Genomic DNA, 23,853 nt, shown 5'->3' with positions numbered 1-23,853 from the left:
CTCTCTTTGCCAATCCACCCTTCTGCTTGTGGTTGCCTATATGCTTTTTTTATATTTTTGCATGCATAACTAGGTAGAACAGCTCTGTGCTGACTTACTAAGTTAAATACACCATTATGTGACCACTTAGGGATCGTGCATGCTTGGATAAGTGAAACCAGACAAGGAAAATCTTTCCCTGCTTTATGAACCTCAATTACCAGTACAGGCTCCACCTCAGCTGAAGAAGCGTGTTAAAATACCGACTAGAAACCATCTCACAATAGAAGCACATGAGCTGACATAAAAAGAAATTGAATACAATGATCACACACCCATGTTCAAAACCAGCCTTCACTTTGATTTCAAATTCCCACGGTCAAAACAGCAGAGGCAAACTGGTAAACGAACAGATTCTTAATAAATGTAAACAAATGTAACCAATAAAAATTTCCCAGTATTTCCCAGCTGAAATCCCAAAAAGAGTGCACAGCAATGCCACAAATCAGTGAATGCATGACACTGTACAATAAACAAACAAAATAAATGATGGTATTAATGATGTTTATAATCAAGTCTACATATAACACTTGCCCCTGGAGCACTAAGCCCTGCACTGTAAGACAATAATGGTGAAGAGAGAGATCACTCTTGCGACAGCACAGCTTAGCTGACCAGGCCAGAGGGCGGGAGGGACAAGCCACATGTTCTTCTTTCCCCTTTGACCTTCTTTAAGCCAAACATCTGGTATCACAGCACTACGGAAAGCCAATATTTCCCCCTGCAATCTTCTTTTGGTGTGCTGCTGAAGTGTGTTCACTCTCTTCACATCATGCACCCTTATATGTAACCTATTAGAGGACACTGCTGCTGTACAATTTCAAACCTACAAAGGTAACTGTACAAAGCTGAACGCCTTTGTATTTCACACTTTAAGATGATGAATGTTGAATTTCAAGAAAATGTGAGATGTTGCAACAGAACACAAGAGCCTGGTTAAAAAAGAGGGAGCAAAAAGCACTGTGACAACCAGGACCATTGACTGATCACGTGATCTGTCAGTAATGAAACATAAGAGAGATGAGTTTTTTACTTTTATTTAAAGTTATTACTTTTAAGTCATATTTGGACTCAGGGAGTTAGCCACCGTCACATGGCAACTAGACAAACTTAAAAAAAGAAAAGCAGAGGTACCAAACAAGGTTCAGACCATTAAAAAAACAAAACAAAAAAAAGGTTGTATCATCAATGATTCACGGACAAGACATTGATAGTGAGAGTGCTGAGTGATCCAAGAACAAACAAGGCCAAGTTAAAACAATGAGGGCAAGGCAAGAAATTAGGTCATAATGTATGAAAAATGTGAACAGAATCTATGCGTGGCTTCCTACTGAAACACTTTCCTTTTGGAATCAGTACAAAAACAAAATTTAGCTGCATGGCTAGAAACATGGCACAAATGTCAGGGGAAAAGCTGATGCCCTTTTTGTTACTCACCATTTCTTTAGGAGGGCAATTCTGGGGAATGGTGATAAGTTTTAAAAAAAAAAAAAAAAAAAAAAAAAAAGACGAAGGAAATAAAAAGATTATTCTCTCACTTCTGCTACAGGGTTTTTAAGCAGTTTGCTGCACTGTAGTTAGTTAATGGGATCAATTATTGAGGTAAACAGTTTTATCTTGATGGGAATAAAAGCAGAGTGCATCAGTTAATAGCTTGTAATGATAAAGAGCTGCAAACTAACTGGAAAAAACTTACACTTGTGGTTTCTGTGTCAAAACACTGCTCCCTGAGAAACCCTTCTTCAGAAAACTTCCAACTTTCTACCAGAAATCTTCTAGCCCCCTCTGCTGGACACAAACAGCTGTGTTTTGGAGAGGCCAGGGGCTTTAACAAGTTGGTTGTTAAGCACTTAGCCAAACAGAAATTGGTTTTCATCATTACTTCTCTAAATAAATACAATTCAATTTACAAATGCCTACTCATGACCAACACCCAGCAGGTGTGCTCTCTGTCTACATTATTATGTGCTAATTTTAACTAACTAATTTTCAGTTTCAGTGGCCGGTGCAGTCGTACTGTGAAACTAACTGCCAGCCTCATGTCAAAAGCATAAAGGAAAAGGGGTGAGGTCACTTGATCAGTTGTACACAAAGTTTGTTTTGTTTTTTAAACTGTAGTCTAGGTGGAGGCAGTTAAATATCCATTTCTGAGACAATCCACATGGGTGTGTCCACTGCTTTTATACTTGATGTACAAGCAGATCCAATTAAAATGTCCCCTCCACATTCAGTGCTCCTCTGAAGTAAATGAAAAACTAACTTTCACATCACAAACACACAAGTTTTGAGACATAAACACAAAGCTTGGCCTTCTGGCCTATCAAATAAATAAGAAAAACAAAAAAATGAGCGTGCAATTAGCTGACAGTGAGCGCAGAGAAGCAGACAGAAAAACAGATTTAAAAAAAATAAAAAATAAAAAAGACTTGCTCTCTCTAAAAACAGATAAAACATGCAATGTTTCGAACAGCTACGACAGATGGACGATGAGGTGATGGAATAAATGTTAGTCATACTGGAGATGTCACTTACGAGACTTCTGTCCCCACATGGGTAGATGCAGCTTCCCGGAGGAGTAGTAAATAAAGCCCAGGACCAGCATGGGGCACAGGATGAACAGCAGCTTGTGTGCAGGCTTCATTGTCTTCAGTCATTCACATGGCACTATTCAGGTCATCACCTGGAATCACAGGAGGAGAGTGGGATATTTTATTTACACATCTGTAAAGACTAAAGAAATCTGTCAGCAGCACAAGAAAAAAAAAAAACTGATACAAACAAAACACAGTGATTAGAGGAGGGGGAAAATGAGGCATAGCAAAAGATCGGCTGGCAAGAAAGATAAGAAGAAGAAGAAAAAAAAAAAGAGGGTAAAAATGTTTTTTTAGGTCAAATGTGTGGGATGAAAGGTAGTTTTATCAAGACAGATCTTAGATTTCTCATTTAACTCTACAGAGTTGTGATTGTTGATCTCTTCTGTTGGTTACAACAGGAAAATAAAAGTCACTAAAAATAAGAAGAAGAAAAACACATTGATTTGATTCATGCAGGGAACCTTGACAAGAATTCCAAATGCAAGAAGTTACAATAACTGAGAGGCAGAAGAAGTCATTTTGTTTTTTAGCACGTCTTTAAGACATGAGTACAGCAATACTGAAATGTATCAGCATGTGCTGCTAAAGCCCTCACTCAAGCAAACTTTTTCTATAGTTTAACAGGAAACCCCACGCCCTGTGTTCATGGTTTGACACCTGCAGAGCGCTCATAATCTGGGCTCCCTGTTTAAAACGAACAAAAACTAAGTTACTGCTGTATTTAGTCACCGTTATAGCTCAGTTAACCTCGATCTACTTGCCTCAGGCAAACAAACGTGAATCAACATGCCATAATGCAGTGAATTATGCAGTCTAGAGGTTACCTGGCAGAAGACAAAACAACCCAGTCAGTGATCTGTGTGACCTTGTCCCTGATTGGAACAAACTGCTAAATACAGGTCTGTTGTCTACAGACTCTTTCAACCCCTGACACCATTGGAGATTTTAGTTCGGTCTTTGGGTGCCTAGAAAAGCGCTATATAAATGCAATCCATTATTTAAAATATATATAAATAAAAAAATAAAAATATGAGGAGACCCTGCTGAAAAAGCATGCTGCAGAAATTCTCAGATCTGACATGCTTCAAAATATTGATATCAAATATCACGTGGACTGTCTCTGATCCTGGAAATTGAAGGCAAACTGCCGAGAAGGACTCAGCAGCTTTAGCACAGGGAGGTGGCGAAGCACAGCTGAGCACAGAAAAGAGTAATGCCTCTGCCTGACACTTTAACAAAAAAAAAAGAAAAAAAAGTTAATAATATGCATGAGCCAACAGATGTTGTCCTCTATATTTAAAACGCAAGCACCAACCTGCGCAGTCGTTGACACTGCGCTGACCATCTCGCGTAAAAATGAACTTATTCATCCAGTTTTGTTGTTGCCTGCAATCTGTGAAAAGTTTGCCCAATAGACAGTTAGGCAGACACACTCCTCGGTCGGTGCCTTTGACTACAGACTCGCAAACAAAACGCAGACACCTAATTTTAAAAGAAAAAAGATTTAAACATAATAAAAATAAAGAGTAGGTAGGTAGGCCGAAAAGGGTAACCGCTGCAGCAGAAACGAACCCGAGGCGGTTGGAAGGTATCACAGGGTACAAGTCTAGAAGCAACAGTCGCTCACCTCACCTCACCTCACCTCACCCCACTGCTCATTTCATACACACGGTTCCTAAAGTGTTGTATCAGAGGCCACATTTAAGGTCAGGTCTCTATATTCAGGTGTAAGTCACGTTATTCGCCTACCTTCAGCTGAGACCGCAGGGAGGTCCTTGGCTAGCAAGAACAAACATAACGGAACTTTGAGTGGTCAAAAGTTGTGTCCCAGTCTTTCATAAAACGGCCGTTTTAACAAGGGTTTGCCTTAGTCAAGTCCGCTTACCCTGACGTCGTCGTAGCAAATGATTACCCAGATATTTACTGAGAGAGAGTGAGAGAGAGCTGTGGAAAAGACGACAGATGACATGAACGGCTAGCTATTGTAGCCTCGGCTAGCCACTCGTTATGCTAACAACGCTGCGTTGGCACAGGGGGAGTTTTGCCTTCATCCTGTCGGCAGGCCTACAGTTTAGCGCGGCGCTGCTCCAGACATTTTTGAGGTACAACAGCGAGCTTGGTGAAACGGTCCACGGAGGCAGTACGGATAAAAAGGCTCATAACAACAGCGAGTATGCCAGAGCCCGCAGTACAATACTGCGATAATACAGCTGTTGGTGGTAGAATGAGAGACTACCAGTTTGGCTGAATTACCCACCGCGATCACAGCCGAATAAAGAAAACACGGTTTAGCCACGTCTCATTGCCATTCCCAGCGGACTGTTATAAATTTAGTCTTTACCTTTTCTGTTTCCTTCCGAGTCCCCCCGTGAGAAACAGTACCTCTCTTAGAATAAACAGAGGTTTGGCCGATAAAATGACAGTGTTCTCCCTCCTCTCCAAGCCATCTTGATAAAATCTGCGAAAGTCAGTGGATCAGTAAGCAGAAGACGAACGGCTCGAGTCTGTGTGTGTGTGTGTGTGTGTGTGGCTGCTGAGACAGGAGAGCTCCCTGCCTCCCCGGGCTCTAGTGTGCATCAAGAGTGACTAAAGAAAAACGCACTCCCTCCATCAACATGATGATGATCAACAGCGGCTTGCTTGTCCACAGCAACACAGTTTGCCTGCAACGGTCACATGAGGCTTTCAGTGAATTACGATGCCCCCGCTTCCTGTTTTAGTAGGGCCAGGATGAATGCACCTTTTCATGTGGATCTTCACGTGGTGCTTCTCTTTGCTTTTCTGCTGTTGTAGTACTGTTGTAGCTGGGTTTCCATCAATAGCTCACATATACACGAACCGTCCTTGTTCTGCAGCAATAATAGAGATCCTGTAACGTACAGAGCATGTTGTCCTGCCTGTCCTGTTAGTGTAATGCTATGTGCTTGGCCAGCACAGCTTTAATTGGGGAGTATGTTTTGATCCCACAGTTGGGATGATTAGTATTAGTTGACTTGAAGCCATTTTTGTTTTCCCTTTAGGAGGATTTTGTAGGAAGCCTTTGAGGAGAACATTCTCCTTCAGTCAATCCTGTCTTACTCGATTAGACACAGATAATGAGACGATCAGTTGTATGGGCAGAAATCTGTGCCATCAGAAACTGAATTTGAATAAGTTAAATTCGAATCTGAATTGTAACTTAAATAAATGCTTTTAAAAACTGAATATGAATTATCCTAATTTGAAATTCAATTTATTGGTTTGAAAATGATCATCACTAAATAGAAATTGAATTTTATATTTTGAAAATGAATTAATTTTCTTTGAAACCGTATTTTATCCTTTAAAAGTTTAGCTCTCGAATAATTTCAGATTCACTTCTCACCATTCAATTTCAGTTCCAAAATTCAGTTTTTGGGGACTTACGTCCAGTTCAAGAGTAATCGAGCGCAGATTAATAGAACTACGTTTTACTAGCGGACCGAAAGTGTTACTGACTGGAATCTACAGCATCTTGAGCTGAATTAAGACTTCAGAAGTCATTCGTCATGTCGAATCACCAGCGGATAAACTCTCAGGTTGGTAATAAATGTATAACATGTATAAGAACAAGTCAAAGGAGCTTGCAAAGAAAAGCGTCTGGACTTCTTTAAGTTGCTTGAAGACGTTTCACCTCTCTTCCGAGAAGCTTCTTCAGTTCTAAGGTCAAATGGTGGGGAGTCCCAGATTTAAACCTAGTGGGAGAATATCCCCCCACAGAGGGACAAAAGGACCCCCTGATGATCCTCTAATCACATGAGCCAAGGTATGAAAATGGGTGTGGGTCCCAATCAGCCAGGGTTTCGGGTGAGCTCATTGTGAAACCTGGCCCCACCTTATCACGCGAATTCCTGAGGTCAGATGGCCCAGGATGTGAGTGGGCGTTCAGGGGTCCTTTTGTCCCTCTGTGCGGGGATATTCTCACCAACATTAACAGTGACTGAATTACATGCTCATGTTGTACCAGTGAGACAGGAATATATCCCAATATACACATTAATGGGTTTTCTGTCACCTGATGACCAATGGCTGTACTAATATTGGCGCAGACCTCTTTCCAAAATGACTGGATAATAGCACATTCCCACAAGCAGTGGAATCTAGTGCCCACTCTGACCATACACTTGAGACAGTTTGGAGATGTTCCCATATTATACTTACTATAAATATACGGAGAAATATACACATTGTGCAAAATTTTGTACTGCAGTTCTTTAAATCGGTTACAAACAGAGATTTTAGATGGAAGGAGCAAGATTTTGTCCCATGCCTGTATATCTATTTCACATTTAAGCAGCGTCCCCCAATATTTTCTCAATCATGCCAGTTTATCCACAATTAGGGCATAAATCTCGGAATAAAACTTTGATACAAAATGTTTATGCTCCCTATTATCCAGAAAAAATTTCTCCAACCGAAAAGAGGCAGTTGAGATTTGTAATGATTTAGCATTTTTTAACACATAATTTCTCAATTGCAAATACTTATAAAACTCAGTCTTTGACATAGAATACTGGGACTTCAAGGATTCAAATGATTTAAACTCACCATGTTTAAAGAGGTCATAAAACCTCTTTACACCTACTTTATGCCATCCCACAAAGCTTGACCCTATGTTTTGTGGCAGAAGGTCTGGATTATTTATAAACGTTGACAAGATATTAAACGGAAGACTACTGTTAAAAATTTTCTCAGTTTTCCCCACGTCCACATAGCATTATATATCAGTGGGTTATGCTTTATTACGTGAGGTAAGTCATTTAGATGTTTCCCTAAAAAGTTAACAGGTGAGGATGGTTTACATAATACTTCCTCAATATTTAGCCATGGCAGATCAGAATGTTCATGTATCCAGGAAGAAAGAACCCTCACTTGTATTGAGAGGACATAATTTTCTATGTTTGGCACTCCCCACCCGCCCAGATCTTTCGGTAACTGTAGTGTCTCCAATTTAATTTTGGGTTTTCTTCCTGCCCAAATGAAATCCACCATAGCCTTGTTAATTACTTTAATATCTTCTGATTTCAAGATTGCAAACAGCATGCCTGTGGGATATAATATTTTTGGTAGGATTACCATTTTAATGAGATTTATTCTTCCCAAAAATTATATCGGAAGTGACCTCCATCTTGTCAGCATCTCTCGAAGATCTTGAACCACTCCATTAATATTTTCTCTATATACAGTGATCAACATTTGGTGTAACTTTAACTCCCAAATATACAAAACCTGATGGTGCCCAATGAAAGGGTTTAACATGTAAAGGTTCATTATCCCCTCCACTACACAAAGTCATTATAACAGATTTATCAAAATTTACTTTGTATCCAGATATAAGACCAAAGTCCTTGATACACCTAGTAAGAACGGGTAAAGAGTTAACTGGGTCAGTCAGTGTCAGAAGAATATCGTCTGCATAGAGCAGAATTTTATGTTGTCTAACCCCAATTTTAACTCCAGGAACACTTGGATTTTGTCTAATGGCCATGGCCAAAGGCTCGATGGCCAAAGCAAATAATAGTGGTGACAATGGGCTACCTTGTGCTGTACCTCTGCTCAATAAAAATGGGGAAGATAACAAGCCGTTAGTTAACACAGATGCTATTGGTGATTTGTATATAATTTTGATCCACCCCAGAAAGTTTTTTCCAAACCCAAATCTTCTCATTATTTCAAACATATATTCCCATTCAATTCTATCGAATGCCTTTTCAGCATCCATAGAAACAACAACCCCAGGGATCTGATGAAAATTTAAAAAATGAATAATATTAAATAGGCGTCGAGTATTATTATAAGAATTCCTCCCCTTAATAAAGCCTGTCTGATCAGCATGCACGATAGAGCACATTACTTTTTCTAGCCTAAGAGCCAGTATCTTTGAAAGTATTTTATTATCAGCACCAAGAAGGCTAATAGGCCTGTAAGATGAGCATGACTCCGGATTTTTATCTTTTTTAGCTATCAATGTTATATTAGCCTGGTACATAGATTCTGGGAGTTTCGATTCTTCAAATGCTTTATTAAAAACCCTTAATAATAAACTATTTAACTTCATTTTCATTACCTTAAAAAATTCTACTGGGAAGCCATCTGCCCCAGGACATTTCCCTGACTGGAGTGCAGATATAGCTTTATCCACCTATATCAATGTTACGGGTGACTCCAGCAGGCTAACCTGATCTTCAGAAAGCTGAGGGAATACTAAGTAGTTTAGGAAAAAGCCTGAGTTAAGCCTTGTTATGTCCATCTCAGATTGATATAAGTTTGTATAGAATTCTCTGAAGCACTCATTAATCTGACGGTTTCCTACTTGTCTTTCACCATTCACATCCACAATAGCTGTGATAAAGGAACTTGATGGAGTATTCCTTGCAAGACGAGCCAGAAAGCGGTTAAGATAAGATAAGATAAGATAACTCAACTCTTTATTGTCATTGCACAGTCATACATAGTACAGTAGTACAATGAAATTGGAAAAACTGTCCTACGTCGGCACTACATATAACACAACACGACACGATATGACACATCACAACGTAACAAACAACACAACACAGTATATTAACTTAGTATAAAAAAGAAGAATAAGTGTATGTGTATTGCACACTGTTATTATTGCACATTAATTATTATTGCACCTTGTTATAAATATAAATATTATTGTTATCGTTTTAAACATTGTTACCTCCCCCCTAAAAAGTCCAGGGAGGTATCCAGTCAGGTCAGCTATTTACATTGATCAGGGCTATTGCCCTGTTGTAAAAGCTGTCCTTGAGTCTATTTGTTCGGGACCTCAGCAGCCTGAACCTCCTGCCAGACGGCAGCAGCTTAAACACCCGGTGTCCTGGGTGTGTGCAGTCCCGTAGGATGCTGCGTGCCCTCTTGAGACAGCGAGTGCTGTACAGGTCCTTCAGGGAGGGAAGAGGATGTCCAATGATTTTTTGGGCCATGTTGATGACCCTCTGGAGTGCCTTTCTGTGTGCTGTGGTGCAGCTGGAGAACCACACACCGATGCAATATGTCAGCACACTTTCAATGGAGCAGCGGTAGAAGACGGTCAGCAGCTCCTTCTTCAGGTCCATTTTTCTGAGGATTCTCAGAAAGTGGAGACGCTGTTGGGCCTTCTTTAAGACCGCAGAGGTGTTAGAGCTCCATTGGAGGTCTGTGTCTATGTACACACCCAGAAACTTGAAACTGGAGACCCTTTCCACGCACTCCCCGTTGATGCTGACAGGCTGCAGCTCGGACTTCCTCCTTCTGAAGTCAACTACCAGTTCTTTTGTTTTGGTGGTATTGAGGTCCAGGTTGTTGTCTGCACACCAATCTGACAGCCTCTGAACTTCAGCTCTGTATGCAGTCTCATCTCCCCCTGAGATGAGCCCCACCACAGTGGTATCATCTGCAAACTTGATGACTGTGTTGTCTGGGTGGGAACTAACACAGTCATGTGTGTACAGAGTGTACAGTAGGGGACTCAGTACACAGCCTTGTGGAGAGCCGGTGTTGAGGCTGAGGGCTGAGGAAAGATGAGGCCCCACTCTAACTCTCTGTACACGGTCTGAGAGGAAGTCTCTGATCCAGCGGCAGGTGGTGGAAGGAAGTCCAATTTCCAGCAGTTTTGGGCTTACTAGCTGATTCAAAAAGCCGTCGTCTAGCAAGAAGGACATCTCTTTCAGCCTTTCGCATTATCAAATTACACAAAGATGTCCTGGCAATATTAAGCTCACTTAATGTTTCAGCTGATTTTGTTACATAGTATTGTTTCTCCAGCTTTTTTATATTATTCTCGATCTCTAACTGCCTTGTTAATCGTTGCTTCCTTTTATGACTTGTGTATGAAATAATCATCCCTCTCATGTAAGCCTTATAGCTATCCCATAAAGTTCTCGTGTCTATCTCCTCTTTATCATTTATTTCTAAGAATACTGTTGTTTGCTCTGTTATGAAATGTATAAATTTCTCATCCAAAAGAGACGGTGTACTCATCTTCCAAGACCTAAAGCGCTCAATATGTCTCATGGGTTGAATGGTTAAGACCACAGGAGCATGGTCAGAGAGACCTATATGACCAATATTTACCTGCTGAACTAAGAATATTTTTCATTTTTAATTTATTTTTTTGCTTGAGCCACTTAATACTGACTTAATACTTCAGTATTCAAACATAAAAAGGCATCGAACTCAAGTTAAGCTGTTTATCATTTGGTCTCATTGTTTTAGTTAAATCTACAAAAGGCCAAAGATTAAGTCTGACAAGCATAAAATGCTGTATTTGCACTAACAAAGAGCTATTAGCTGAAAGTGTGGCATATCATAGCATGGTGTGTAGTGTCCTTAAAAAATCTGAAGTAAGTGGACAGTGGAGAAAAGAAGCAATGTGAGGCCTAACTTATCCACAGCAGATGAACAGTATCTGAAAGTTAAGACCTTAAGAAATAAGACAAAAATCCAGCAGATACAAAATAGTTTTAGTGGAAGGGTGGCTGTCAAGGAGCCATTCTTAAGGATGGGAAATGCAGAGAAAGGGGTGAGGTATGCTGAACTACACAAGAACTGGAATGAAAGATCAGAGAAAAACAAAGGTCTGGGAAGCTTAATCTAAAAATTGAAATGTTTTGTTTTAAATCTTCAATATGTAAGTAGGAGGACAGGAGAGGGGTATAGCAGTGAGACTGCACAGCCATCTGTAAAACACAGTGGAGGCTGTGTCATGATTTGGGGCTGAATTTCAGTCAGGGGTGTCGGAGATCTTGTTAAAATTAATAAAATGCAGAAAAGCACCATCAGATTTTGATTCACCATTGAGTACTCTTTGAAAACCATCTGTTCCAACTTCTGCAATCTGGTAGAAGGTTCTGCATCTTCTGGGCAAGGACAGAGAGACTCAAGAGGAGCTTCTATCCCCAAGCCATCCGTGCCCTAAACACACACACCCGCCCTCTCACATCATCTATAATTGACTGAGACAGGACTCTCTTCCAAACACTCTAATGTACAGAATTCACCTGCTTGCTGCTACTACTGCACATTCACCCAGTGTATATACTATATGTAGATATATATAATGTTCTTCCTCTACCCCCCCCCCCCCCCCCCCCATTTTTGCACATGTCGAGGAGCGTGTCAGGCTACATTTCACTGTGTGTTATACTTGTATAACTATGCATGTGACAAATAAAGAACCTTGAACCTTGAACCTGAATCTAATTGGCAACAGCTTCATTTTTCAGAATGACAATGATCCGGCACACACTGCCAGTGCAGCAAAAGCATTCATGGATAGAAAAACACACAATGGATCCCTATCAGTCCCGATTGGCCTCCCCAGAGCCGGACTCAACATTATTGAAGCTATGTAGATCATGTTGACAGAGAACAGAACAAAAGGCAGCCAACATCCAAAGAAGATCTTTGAATGTTCTCGAAGAAGCCTGGAGAACTCTTCCTGAAGACTACTTAAAGAAACAAGAAGAAAGCTGCCTGAGAGAGCTCAAGCTATGAGGGTTTTTACCTTATATATGCATGTTTGCATGCGTCTTTATAATTCACTGCACCTGTTTCCTAGCTAAATGTAAAGAAAAGATAAATTGCTCAAGACTTTTCCACAGTACTGTATACTTAGCATATAAATAAGTAAATAAAATTTCTCAGTTCCAACAGTTGATATGTCGATTTTGGATTAAATTCAAGTGAACACAACAAACTATTTGCAAATTGTGTTGATTCCTGGACATAGACCCGTATCATCCTCTGCATCAGCATGGCCCCTGTAGACTTTGTATGCTGTATGCTTTCAATCCCAGCTAGACTTTTACCCCATCACATAGCTGCTTACAGCACATTATGTTGCAGTAAATCCATAGTCCTGTCCTTCTCACCTGCTCAGGTTACTCACTTTATTCAGTTTTCCTTGTGCTTCTTGTTTCTTATTTATGACACGACATTCACATGGTCTCATTTCCTACATAACCAGTTGTTGGGCTGAGAGCCAAGGCAGGAGGCAGCAGTCTTCCGTTTTTTGCCCAGCAAAGAGTGTGGCAGAGTAGCACACCGATCTATTAATATTGAATCAAGCAGGAAATAGAATCTGCTCACCCACTGTTCTCCATCTGGGGTCAGGAGATTAGCAGGAGCCAGGAGAAAAAAACACGAGCGAACTCACGCACGCACACACTTACCCTATTGAGAATCACAAGCCCTTTCAAGAGCTGGTGTGGGATTCCCTTATGAGTTGGCACGGGAGTCATTCATTGCTATGGTCTTGCAAGAAGGAAGAATCAAGAATTTTTCTGATCTCTAACCACATCTGTGTAGTGCACCATTATTTATTCGTCTGGCTTACTGAAGGGAAAATGTACCATTTCTCCTATACAATTCTGTTCTGTCTATCCCAAGTTCAGTCCCTGAGATGAAAGCACGTGGAAATTAATTTGATCATTTGGGGGTTGTGGCTTAGCACTTTTACAGCTGTGGTTTCCCTGATACACTCCACTGCTCTGATGAATTATTTTCAGACTTGCAAACAAGAACAAACCAGAGCAGTATAGCCTTGACTGACTATTTGGTCATGTTAACAGAAATACACGTGCTGGTGAAAATGCTATCCTACTCCCTGCTTCTTAATTGCTTTCTATTAGCAGTGATACCATCCGGTTACAGATATTTAAGTTTTCTCTCCACAGTGCAGACGGTTTCTGTCGTGCATAAGCTCACACTTTTGCCTAACCAAGGAGCTTTTATTTTATTCTTCTAACAATGACGTTATTATTTTTTTTACAACATAGTACCTTAAATCGGCTTGTATTACAGTTTTTCTCAGTTACTTTGGCATGTTTCTTGCTCAGCTCTGATTGTGTATTCCCCAAAAGATGCAGCCATATAGTCTAGCAGCAGAAGGCTTCAACTCATCCAGAATAATTTATTCAGGTTTCACAATCTCACAACTAAATGACAGCAGCAACCTGGCCAGGGTGTACCCCACCTTTTGCCCTATGACAGCTGGATGAGGCTCCAGTACTCCTGCAAACCTAAATTAGATAGACAATTGAGGAAGTAGATGGAACTAAAGGGAATTTTCCTTGATATCTTCCTAAAACTGGGCTGATCTGCAAGTATGCCTTGGCCATCCAGTCATACGGGTTAGAAGTGATGTCATTCAGGTTAAAATTATGTTGCAAAGTTTACAAGTAAATGTGACTCACTGCAGTTTACAAACCTAATGATGCGTGCTCCTGTTGCAACCTCGAACAGTCGGTATCCACAACGTAATCTCTCTCTCTCTCTCTTCTTTTTTGCCTTAATTGTCAGGTATGCACATGACCAAATGTACTATGCAAATGCAGTGATATTAACAGAAGTATTTTTTGTTTTAGATATGTCAAAAAGTATCAATTTGAATGAATTAATTGTGGAACAGGATTATTAACATCCTTTCTATGTCTGTCCTCATCGCAAATCTGAGTTAAAATAATACACGACTACAGCCAAAGTGAACGGTGGGCAAAATTAATACTCCAGTGTTCTGCCATGTGAATCATCAGACCACTTCCTTAGTGGTGTGTGTGGCTTTTACTCTAGCAAACAGTTCTGCATTTATTTGCTGATTTGCTGACAGATATCTTACATTTACTAACAACATCAACATCAACAGTTCCAGCAGCATTTCTTTATCATTTTGAAAAAATGACATGTACTGTTGAACTTGCACTTAAGATGTGGTTAAGCATCTTTATGGTGACAGAAATAGTTTCACTGGTTCTGCTCACTTAAGACCAAACTATTAAAAATAACAACCTGGAATTTGTACTGGCCTTTGTCACCATCAAAATGAACAAGGATCTGTAATTAATCTAAATTAATTAATTAATTAATTATTAATTTGGATGTGGACAAATATATCAACAAAGGACTGAGTATTGGCTAGATAAACTATGGGAAAAAAATCACACACAATTTCATAATAATACATAATAAAGAATGTAGAACTATTTGAAACATGAAAGTCTTTGTCACAAAAATTGAAGCAAATACTATTTTCATCCAAATTTCATGCTGAAACACTAAAGCAGAAATGTCAGTAGCCTGAACAGAACACGATTCTTGTGTCTCAAGATGCAACTGACTGAGAAAAGTTTTCTTTTAGGTTTTTGAGATATTCATATTCAAACCTCAAATTTTCAAGAGAGGAACAAAATTCTGTGGGTATGGGTTCTGATGGACGATTACAACAAAAAAAAGATCATGTCTACAGAATTGATTCTGGAAATTAATTATTCAGACGTTAAAATTCATATTACACTGTGATTAATTCAGTGTTTGGTGTAATATGTTTAACTTTTGGCTCCTGTCACAGTTCAAATCAATTTGGAAACATCCCTATCCGATTGTTCAGTCTGACGTCACTAGCCGTGTCTGGACCTAAACTCCGCTGCAGGTCCATATATCAAACGATCACTATGGCATTACTGAGAGTTGAAAAACTGTCTAAAGTCTTTCATCTTTAATAAAATGATCAGCGTTCTGCTCTACCAGGTGTAACAATTGAGTTTAACATCCAGGCATCCATGAAAACGGAATTTATGACATTTAACGGAGTTAGAAGTCAGCAGGGAGTTAGCTCGCTAGCTTCTATCTAAATACAATATAGCATGTCCTGACTGCGGGGTTTTGGAAACAAATTAAAACGTACAGCTCTGTTATCACTTCCAGCATAAATGAAGACAGAAAACTAAACAGCAGTGACGTTTGTAGGGTTACTGAAGTTTGGCTAGCTGGTATATAATGATGTGCTACATGACCGCTAGCGACACAGCTATGTTAGCATAATATAAACAAGCTAACTTTTTTTCCACTCGATAAAAGTTAACGTGAGTGTTCTCGGTGGTCAGGAACAAATGTAATCGCATGGCAGGATGCTGTAAAAGGACCAAACTTCAGCCAGGAGAATAACTGAGATAATCCATCCACAATACGAGGTTAGTCATTCATATACTGCTGCATGGGCTGGGCTGTAGTTACATCCTAAGGTTTTAAAAACTGAGCTTAAATAAATGATTAGCGGTAATAAAAGCCGAGGGAGGTCAACAGTGATCACTGACTGTTTTAGGAGCTTTTTGAGATCAAATAGAAGAAAATACATAACATTAAACATGTTAACAACACAAAAGCCATATTAAACGCAGACTACTTTAGGCCCGGAAGTAGGATTCGTCGCGTCATCACTGAACAACCGGATTAGAGTATAACCTAGATCTCAGAGTGCTTATAAATAGTTTTATCTCTCACCGAAGTTTAAAACAATTGTAAGAACACTGTAAAAGTCTGAAGCGCATGTTTATGTGTATGGGGTCAATTTGGCATAATAAAAAGGAATTGTTATGGCGACATACACAAATACAGAAACAATATCCCGATGGAGGACATAATTTTGCGAATGAATAGATTATTAATGTATCACTTACAGAACTGTTCTTGGCTTTTTAAAGTTGTGTAACATATAGGGGGGAAAAAATCTGATTAATGCATCTGAGTTTTATAAACTTACATTAAAGGTAGAAAGAAACATCACCTTTTCAGCTGCTGCCGTCAAGTCCTTTAGCCAGAGTATTAAAACTAGACAAGAACTAAGAACTAAGAACAGATGAATCACGGAGGTTTCCAAAAAAAAAAAAAAGGACCATATTGATTTGGAGACTTCCTTTTTAGGTCACCGTAAACAGTAGTTAATCAGTAACAGAAATAATGGGGAAAATAAGACTCTAGAAATCCAATAAAATACTGGCTGTACATTGTGGCTGGGCTCTGTACACAGCTGTTAATTAATTACAAGGTTGGAATTCATTATTTCATACAATACAGTATAATAATGTTTGGGGACTGGATGAAGCAGGAACTGATAAAAGCAGAGGGAGATATTTGGTGCGACCTTCGTACTAGATGTTAACAAACATCGCACAAGCTTGTTTAAATAAGATCCTGTTGTGACAGATATTTCATGGAATTTGGATCCTTTGTACATTTATAAACAGCAGGATTTCATGAACAAGAAGCCATAACACAGTAACTGTGAGTTATTTTAAGGTTTTATATTTGAGGACATAAAATAAATCTTGTCCTTAACAGGAATTAAAATGAAATAACTACAACCTGAGATGATCTACAGTGCATATAATATTCAATTTTATCATTTACTTAACAAAAATAAAGCCAAAGTGCTGCTGATCAAAATACACTTGATTTATTAATCAACAGCAAGTGTGAAAAGCAAAGGTTTTTTTTTAGTTTGCTGGCCTGGAGCATTCAGGTGTGTCTTGATAATGAGAAAGGACATCAGCTCCAAGGTTAGATCGTGCAATACTCAGACAAATTGCCAAAAACCCAAGAGCTACATCCCAGTCTCTACAGGCCTCGGTTAGCATGTTAAATGTTAGAGCTCATGACAGTACATTAAGAGAAAGACAGAACAAGTACAGGTTGCTTAGAAGGATTACCAAGAGAAAGTCTCTTCTCTCTAAAAAGAACCTGGCAGCATGGCTTAACTTTGAAAATTTACATCAGAGCAAACTACAAGACTTCTGGATGTCATCTGGATAGATGAGACCAAACTGCAGATATTTCTCCATAATGCGCATAACGCCTCATTTGGCTAAAAGAAAAGGGGTGATTGGGGTAAAGGGGATGCCCTTTTTTGCAGCCACTGGACCTGAGTATCTTATATTGTTATATTGTTATGTTATATTCTTTTGTGAGGCCAACTGTCCGACAGCTAAAGACCCAAACTGGGTCAACAGGTCAATGATCCCAAGCACAGCAGCGAATCTAGAACAGAATGGCTGAAAAGGAGAAGAATCAACATGTTACAATGGCCCAGTCAAAAGTCCAGACCAATGACTGTAAAAACATATTATATATTATATGTATCATTCATATATTATTGAAAGTCATTGGTCCAGACTTTAACATGACTGAAATGCTATGGTAGAAAGAAGTCTAATTCAGACTATGGCAATTAATGTTCCCAAGGCGTACATGTGAAACTGGGATTATTGTAGAGGGTCACACCAATAAGCTTATAATACAATACAATACAATACAACTTTATTTGTATAGCACATTTAAAACCAGAGGTAGCCAAAGTTCTTCACAAAATCCAGTAAAACAGTAGCAAAGTACAAAAGCAGATAAGCTAGCAGGTGGGAGGCAATGATTAACCAAGCATACAAGAACGTAGATGAGCAAGTAAGATTTAAAGATAAAATCCATAAAACAATCTAAACAAAAGAGAAGAAAAGGGGAGGGCGAGAAAGTACACTTAAAAGGCATGCTCTAGGAGGCCGGGAAGACTAAGCTAAAAAGGTGGGTTTTCAATCGAGACTTGAGGGTCTGGATCGAGTCAGATGCGCGAATAGTATGAAGGAGGTTATTCCAGAGGTTAGGTGCGACTGAAGCTAAGGCACTGTCACCTCTGGTTTTCAGCCGTGACCTAGGTTGCACCAAGAGCAATTTGTCAGACGATCTCAGTGTTCTACTGGGAGTATACACGCTAAGGAGATCAATAAGGTAGCAAGGTGCGATATTATTTATGATTTTATAGGTAAGCAGCAGGATATTTAAATCAATGTCGTATTTAATTGGAAGCCAGGGGATAAAATTATAAAATAAATCACTGAATCATTGAACTTTATTTTTTTGAGGCAACAAGCATTTACTTTTAAGTACATATATACACCATTAAGATAGCATTTACTCAGCATGGACGTCCAGAGCTGGGGGCTCGAACTCAGAATGTTGGCACGTGTATGCACTGTGCATACACAAGATTGCTCAGGTGATTAGGGGATTGATCTGTCATGTGATAAAGTGACTCGGACAAAGTAGACCCTTGGAGAAACCACTATGCTGCAGTTTGCTGCATAGTGATGAGGCACCAACTGGAAGAAGAATGAAACAGAAAAACTGCTGTAGAGGATCACCGTAACAGCATATAATCTCAATATGATTTAATATCTGTAATAAAGCCAAAATAACAAGAACCATAAACAATTTGTATACTTTTGTATACTTGAAAACCATTTAAAACCATTTAAAAATATTTAGTATTGGAAGTCAAAATTAACCCATGGCTCCCTGTTTTGTTCTCTAGCAGCTTCGTTCACAAAACTAGTTGTCAGATAGACGGCCACTTTCACATCCTGTAATGGGACTTACACATGCTTACATACATATGAAATCTAGACTTTCTGTCTCTGGTATCCTCCTATCCCCACCCCGTTTCTGAGTACACAACCACATACGTGATATTTCTGGTCCCCTGCTCTGCAGCTGCAGAAATGCAGCTAAGCTTTTTCTGTGAGGGAGTTTGAAAAAATATAAAATGGCAACATTGGGCAAGTTGTGGCAAGGACTGAACATGATGTACTTGTAAGACAAAGGACCTGATCGGATCATGTTTTGCTTGGCATTGTTTCAGTTCAGAAACTTGGAGCATTATGGCATGTAGGCTTCTCACAGAAAAGTTCCTAAATGTTGAAACAGAGCATCAGTGGGAAAGAAATGTGTCATGGTTGTTGCTGCCAGATGGGTTGGTCTGAATATTTCAGGTACTGCTGATGTACTGGGAGTTTCCCACACTAACACCTCTATGGTTCAGTGAGTGGCCGTGCTGAATGAAAATGCATCGTTGATGCCACAGATCACTTGTTACAACCAAGGTTTGCAGAAAAGCATATCTGAATGCACAACACTTTGAACCATGAAGTAGACAGTAGTGATGTGCGGATTGATCCTGAAATATCGATTCCTCCGATACCAATCATTTATGTTCTAGAATCGATTCTCACATTAAAATATCGATATTTTAGTAATTTAGAGTAAATTTGTAGTTTGTCATTAACAGGAACACAGTGGAAAGAAACTATAACATTCGGATTGCCTACATTCAAAGGAACTACTTCCTCTTCCGCCTTTCATAGTCATGTGCGAAATACGGCTGTATAAATGTCTCGCAGCCCCTTGGCGCGCGCACTCACAACAATGGCTGAGCGTAATTGTGCGGATGTATTTTACCTCCACAAACAGCTGAGCCGTGGTTTGCAATAAATGTGGTAAAAAAAAGTGAGGTGTTGTGGCCATACTTGCCAACCTTGAGACCTCAGAATTAGGGAGACATTCAAAAGGGCTGTTTGGGCGGATAAATATATTTTACAGGGTTTATTTATCGGATAAAATACGTTAAATGTCACCGTTATTATTGGCCGGCCCGGAAACAGCGGGGGTGTCCAAATTCAGAGGCTGCTTCCACCTGAGGACCGGCCTTCGCGGTCTAAAGAAAGCCGGGTAGTACGTCACGAGCTCCTTCGGTGGAGTGAAACTCTGCCGTCTGCTCCTTGCTGTCTAAAATATAACCGGACACTGACGTAAACTCTTCTGTTTAATCAGTTTTCTGTTTGACGTTTATTCAGCTGTGTGAAAACCCCGGAGGAACCCTCCCGAGGGAATAATAAAGTTTAATTTAATTTAATCTAATCTAATAACTTTAATCTCAGCCAAACCGATTTACTCACGAACAAATAAAACACTGAAAAAGCCAAACAAGAACATTTTTAAGTTATCAAAGTGACTTGTACATCATGTTTAACCCGAGTGGTGAAAGACCGCGGGGGTTTGAAGACGATGTGTCGGTCGGCTCAGATATTTGAAGTTTACACAGCTACATTCTCACCTGAAAATATGTTAAAAGTTTTTTTGCGACCCAGAAAGAGAAATAAGAGTGATATTAAAACTAAGTCGCTGCCGTCATTGTTGGAAACTGGAATTGGCTGGGCCGCGCTATGAATTCTGCGATATGGTTTTTCAACTTTGTTGTCCGGGTGGAAAATCTGGAGAAAGGTGGGATTCTCCCGGAAAAATCGGGAGGGTTGGCATGTATGGTTGTGGCAACATCACTAACCTTGTCAAACACCTCAGAGTAAATCATATCACAAAATATGACGAGCGTATGTTGAGGCGAACTGAAGAGGAGGAGAGGGACAGGTGCTGCTAGGGTGAGAGTCTCTCACGGAGTCCTTTAGTCCTCCAGGCAGGCAAGGTGTTCAAATAGCACACAACTTTAGTTTTTTTATTTCTATATGATGAACTCTGCATTATTAAGTGATAAGAAGAAGGTATTCTGATGTCCTGTAATCATTATGACGCTATAATTTGAGATACAATAAATAAAATCCGTTTTGTACAAAGTATCGGTATCGGATCAGTATCGTCGATACCACCCTGAATATTACTTGGTATCGGATCGGAAAGGAAATCAGTGGTATCGCACATCACTAGTAGACAGGCAACAACAGCAGAAGACCATTCGTGTCAGATAAGAACAAGAAACAGAGTCTCGATTTCTGCTGAGAGATTCTGGTGGTAGGCTCCGAATGTGGTGTAAACAACATCAACATCGACAGTTCAGGCTGCTTGTTGTGTAACGACGTGGAGGACAGCAGTGTTGATGATCATGTCCATCCTTTTATAAGCACAGTGGGCCCATCTTCTGATGTGTACCTCCAGCAGGATAACGCACCAAGTTGCAAAACTCAAATCACCTCAAACTACTTTCTTGAATATGACAGTGAGTTCACTGTACCTCTAAAGCCACAAGAAAACAATGCTTGCTCTTATAGACTTGTGTAATGGGACTGAAAACCCTTGAGTTAAAAAAAAAAAAAAGGAAGTGATACTTTAATCCAAATGGTGCATGTCTGATACAGACATGCAGGCAACTATTCAGAAAGAAAACAAGACACTGACTCATATTTTTAGTAACCATGTGAAGCCACCTGCAGTTTAGCTTTAAAACACTAAACGCGTGAAAGGCGTTTAGTGTAACTTGGTTGAAAACCCTTTGCCTGAACTCTTTAACTCTTGAACTCGTTGACATCACAGATGCTGGGTTTCCTCCTTTTTAATGCTCTGCCAGGCCTTTTATACAGCGGCTTTCAGTTGCTATTTGTTTGTGGGTCTTTCTGTCTGAAGTTTAGTCTGCAACAGTTAAAATGCATGCACAGTTGGGTTACGATCTGTTTTCACAGCTTAAGGATGATTTGTTTCACCTGCATATAGAGCTCATTTCACTGCATGTTGTCTGTTCACAGCAAAATCTTCCAAATACAAGCACCACACCTCAACTCATCTCCACGCCTTTTATCTACTTAACTGATAATGACAATAACAAAGGAATTGCACACGTCTCCTCACGACATAGCATTTGAGTCAATTGTCCAATTACTTTTCATTTAAAAAGAGGGTGGCATACAATTAGAAGCTGAGACTCCTAAACCCTTCATCTAATTTGAATGTGGATGCCCTCAAATGAAAACTAAGACACTATACATTATGTCCATGTCCATTATATAACTATAATTGGAATATGTTTCTGTAAACAGGTAAAAAAAAAAAAAAAAAAACTGTGTCAGTGTCCAGAAATAAAATGCTGAACATTAAGCAGGACCAATATAGTATATCACGCCAAATACAACAAGGTGCCATTTCTGAGTAAAACATTTTCCTCTCCCTATAAAGCATGAACTATTGAATAATTGCCGCAATGACTGGTTTGAAAAGATAAGACCACTGTAGAGATCTCCCCCCCCCCCCAACAACAAACAAACAAACACCAACAAAAACCTGTGTCAAATATGATACAGTTGGCATTACAGGGTTTTACAGAGGCATTTAATTACAAGTTGTACAAGAGAATTCTTAATTTAAAGTTAACTCACAGTAAAGAGCATCCTACCTTCAAACAGTTTCAGAGAGGAAGAATAAGGTTTCCTGTTTGTGCAATATATCCTGTGACAGTGCTAAAGCTATTTTTATGAGGTGTGTCTGTTCTCAGACATGTGAAGCTAGAGACACCGGCAACCATAGTCAATTGTCTTCCAGGGGCCAGAGCAGGCGACATTGAAGGAAATTTAAAACTGCTGGCTAAGGGTAAACGTAAATTCAGTAAAATCATAATTCACGTTGGCAGTAATGACACCCGGTTACGCCAATCGGAGGTCACTAAAATCAATATTGAATCGGTGTGTAACTTTGCCAAAACAATGTCGGACTCTGTAGTTTTCTCTGGTCCCCTCCCCAATCAGACCAGGAGTGACATGTTTAGCCGCATGTTCTCCTTAAATTGCTGGCTGTCTGAGTGGTGTCCCAGAAACGAGGTGGGCTTCATAGATAATTGGCAAACCTTCTGGAGCAAACCTGGTCTTGTTAGGAGAGACGGCATCCATCCCACTTTGGATGGAGCAGCTCTCATTTCTAGAAATATGGACAAATTTATTAAACCCCCCAAAATATGACTATCCAGAGTTGGGACCACGAAGCAGAATTGCAGTCTTACACGCCTCTCTGCAGCTTCTCTCCTCCTGCTACCCCCCCAAAAACCCATCTCCATAGAGATTGTGTCAGCTCCCAAACAGACAAAAAACAAACTAAAAACCAGCAACAAACAACTTAAACATAAAAAAAATCACAAAGAAAGAACAATACAGTATCCACATCCTAACCAAAGAGTAAAACAGTGAAATGTGGATTATTAAATATTAGGTCTCTCTCCTCCAAGTCTCTGTTAGTACATGACTTAATAATTGATCAACAAATTGATTTACTCTGCCTTACAGAAACCTGGTTGCAGCAGGATGATTATGTTAGTTTAAATGAATCAACACCCCCGAGTCATTCTAACTACCAGAAATCTCGAAGCACAGGCCAAGGGGGCGGTGTGGCAGCAATTTTTCACACCAGCCTATTAATTAATGAAAGACCAAGACAGACTTTTAATTCATTTGAAAGCCTGATGCTTAGCCTCGTCCACCCCAGCAGTAAAACTCAGAAACCAGTCTTACTTGTTATCATCTATCGTCCACCTGGGCCTTACATAGAGTTTCTGTCTGATTTCTCAGACTTTATATCTAATTTAGTTCTGAGCTCAGATAAAATAATTATTGTGGGTGATTTTAACATCCATGTAGATGCTAAAAATGACAGCCTCAACATGGCATTTAATCTGTTATTAGACTCAATTGGCTTCTCTCAAAATGTAAAAGAACCCACCCACCACTTTAATCACACTCTAGATCTTGTTTTAACATATGGCATAGAAACTGAACATTTAACAGTGTTTCCTGAAAACCCTCTCATGTCTGATCATTTCCTGATA

The 23,853-nt window shown here is 39.7% G+C and overlaps 1 protein-coding gene across 9 annotated transcripts in view; it reads right to left on the bottom strand.

Annotated features, from left to right (window-relative positions):
- Positions 1-16,293, bottom strand: part of st3gal3b (ST3 beta-galactoside alpha-2,3-sialyltransferase 3b) — a 50,192-nt gene extending 33,899 nt beyond the window's left edge. For 4 of the 9 annotated variants that reach the window (XM_085439886.1, XM_085439892.1, XM_085439893.1 and 1 more), the window contains exons 1-2: positions 4,383-4,512; positions 2,572-2,719 (exon numbers count right to left, since the gene is read on the bottom strand). In XM_085439886.1, coding sequence (XP_085296012.1) covers positions 2,572-2,680 — 109 coding nt within the window. In that variant the 5' untranslated portion in view covers positions 2,681-2,719; positions 4,383-4,512. The other 5 variants (XM_085439888.1, XM_085439889.1, XM_085439890.1 and 2 more) reach the window with 5 other exon arrangements.
- Positions 16,294-23,853: the final 7,560 nt, after the last annotated feature.

This window comes from Copadichromis virginalis, linkage group LG18 (genome assembly GCF_057382275.1).
Source record: "Copadichromis virginalis isolate Kocher_CV1m ecotype Utaka linkage group LG18, C_Virginalis_male_GT1.1, whole genome shotgun sequence".
Taxonomy (NCBI): domain Eukaryota; kingdom Metazoa; phylum Chordata; class Actinopteri; order Cichliformes; family Cichlidae; genus Copadichromis; species Copadichromis virginalis.
Note: the sequence above shows the minus strand (reverse complement) of the source record. Positions and strands in the feature narration are given on the sequence as shown.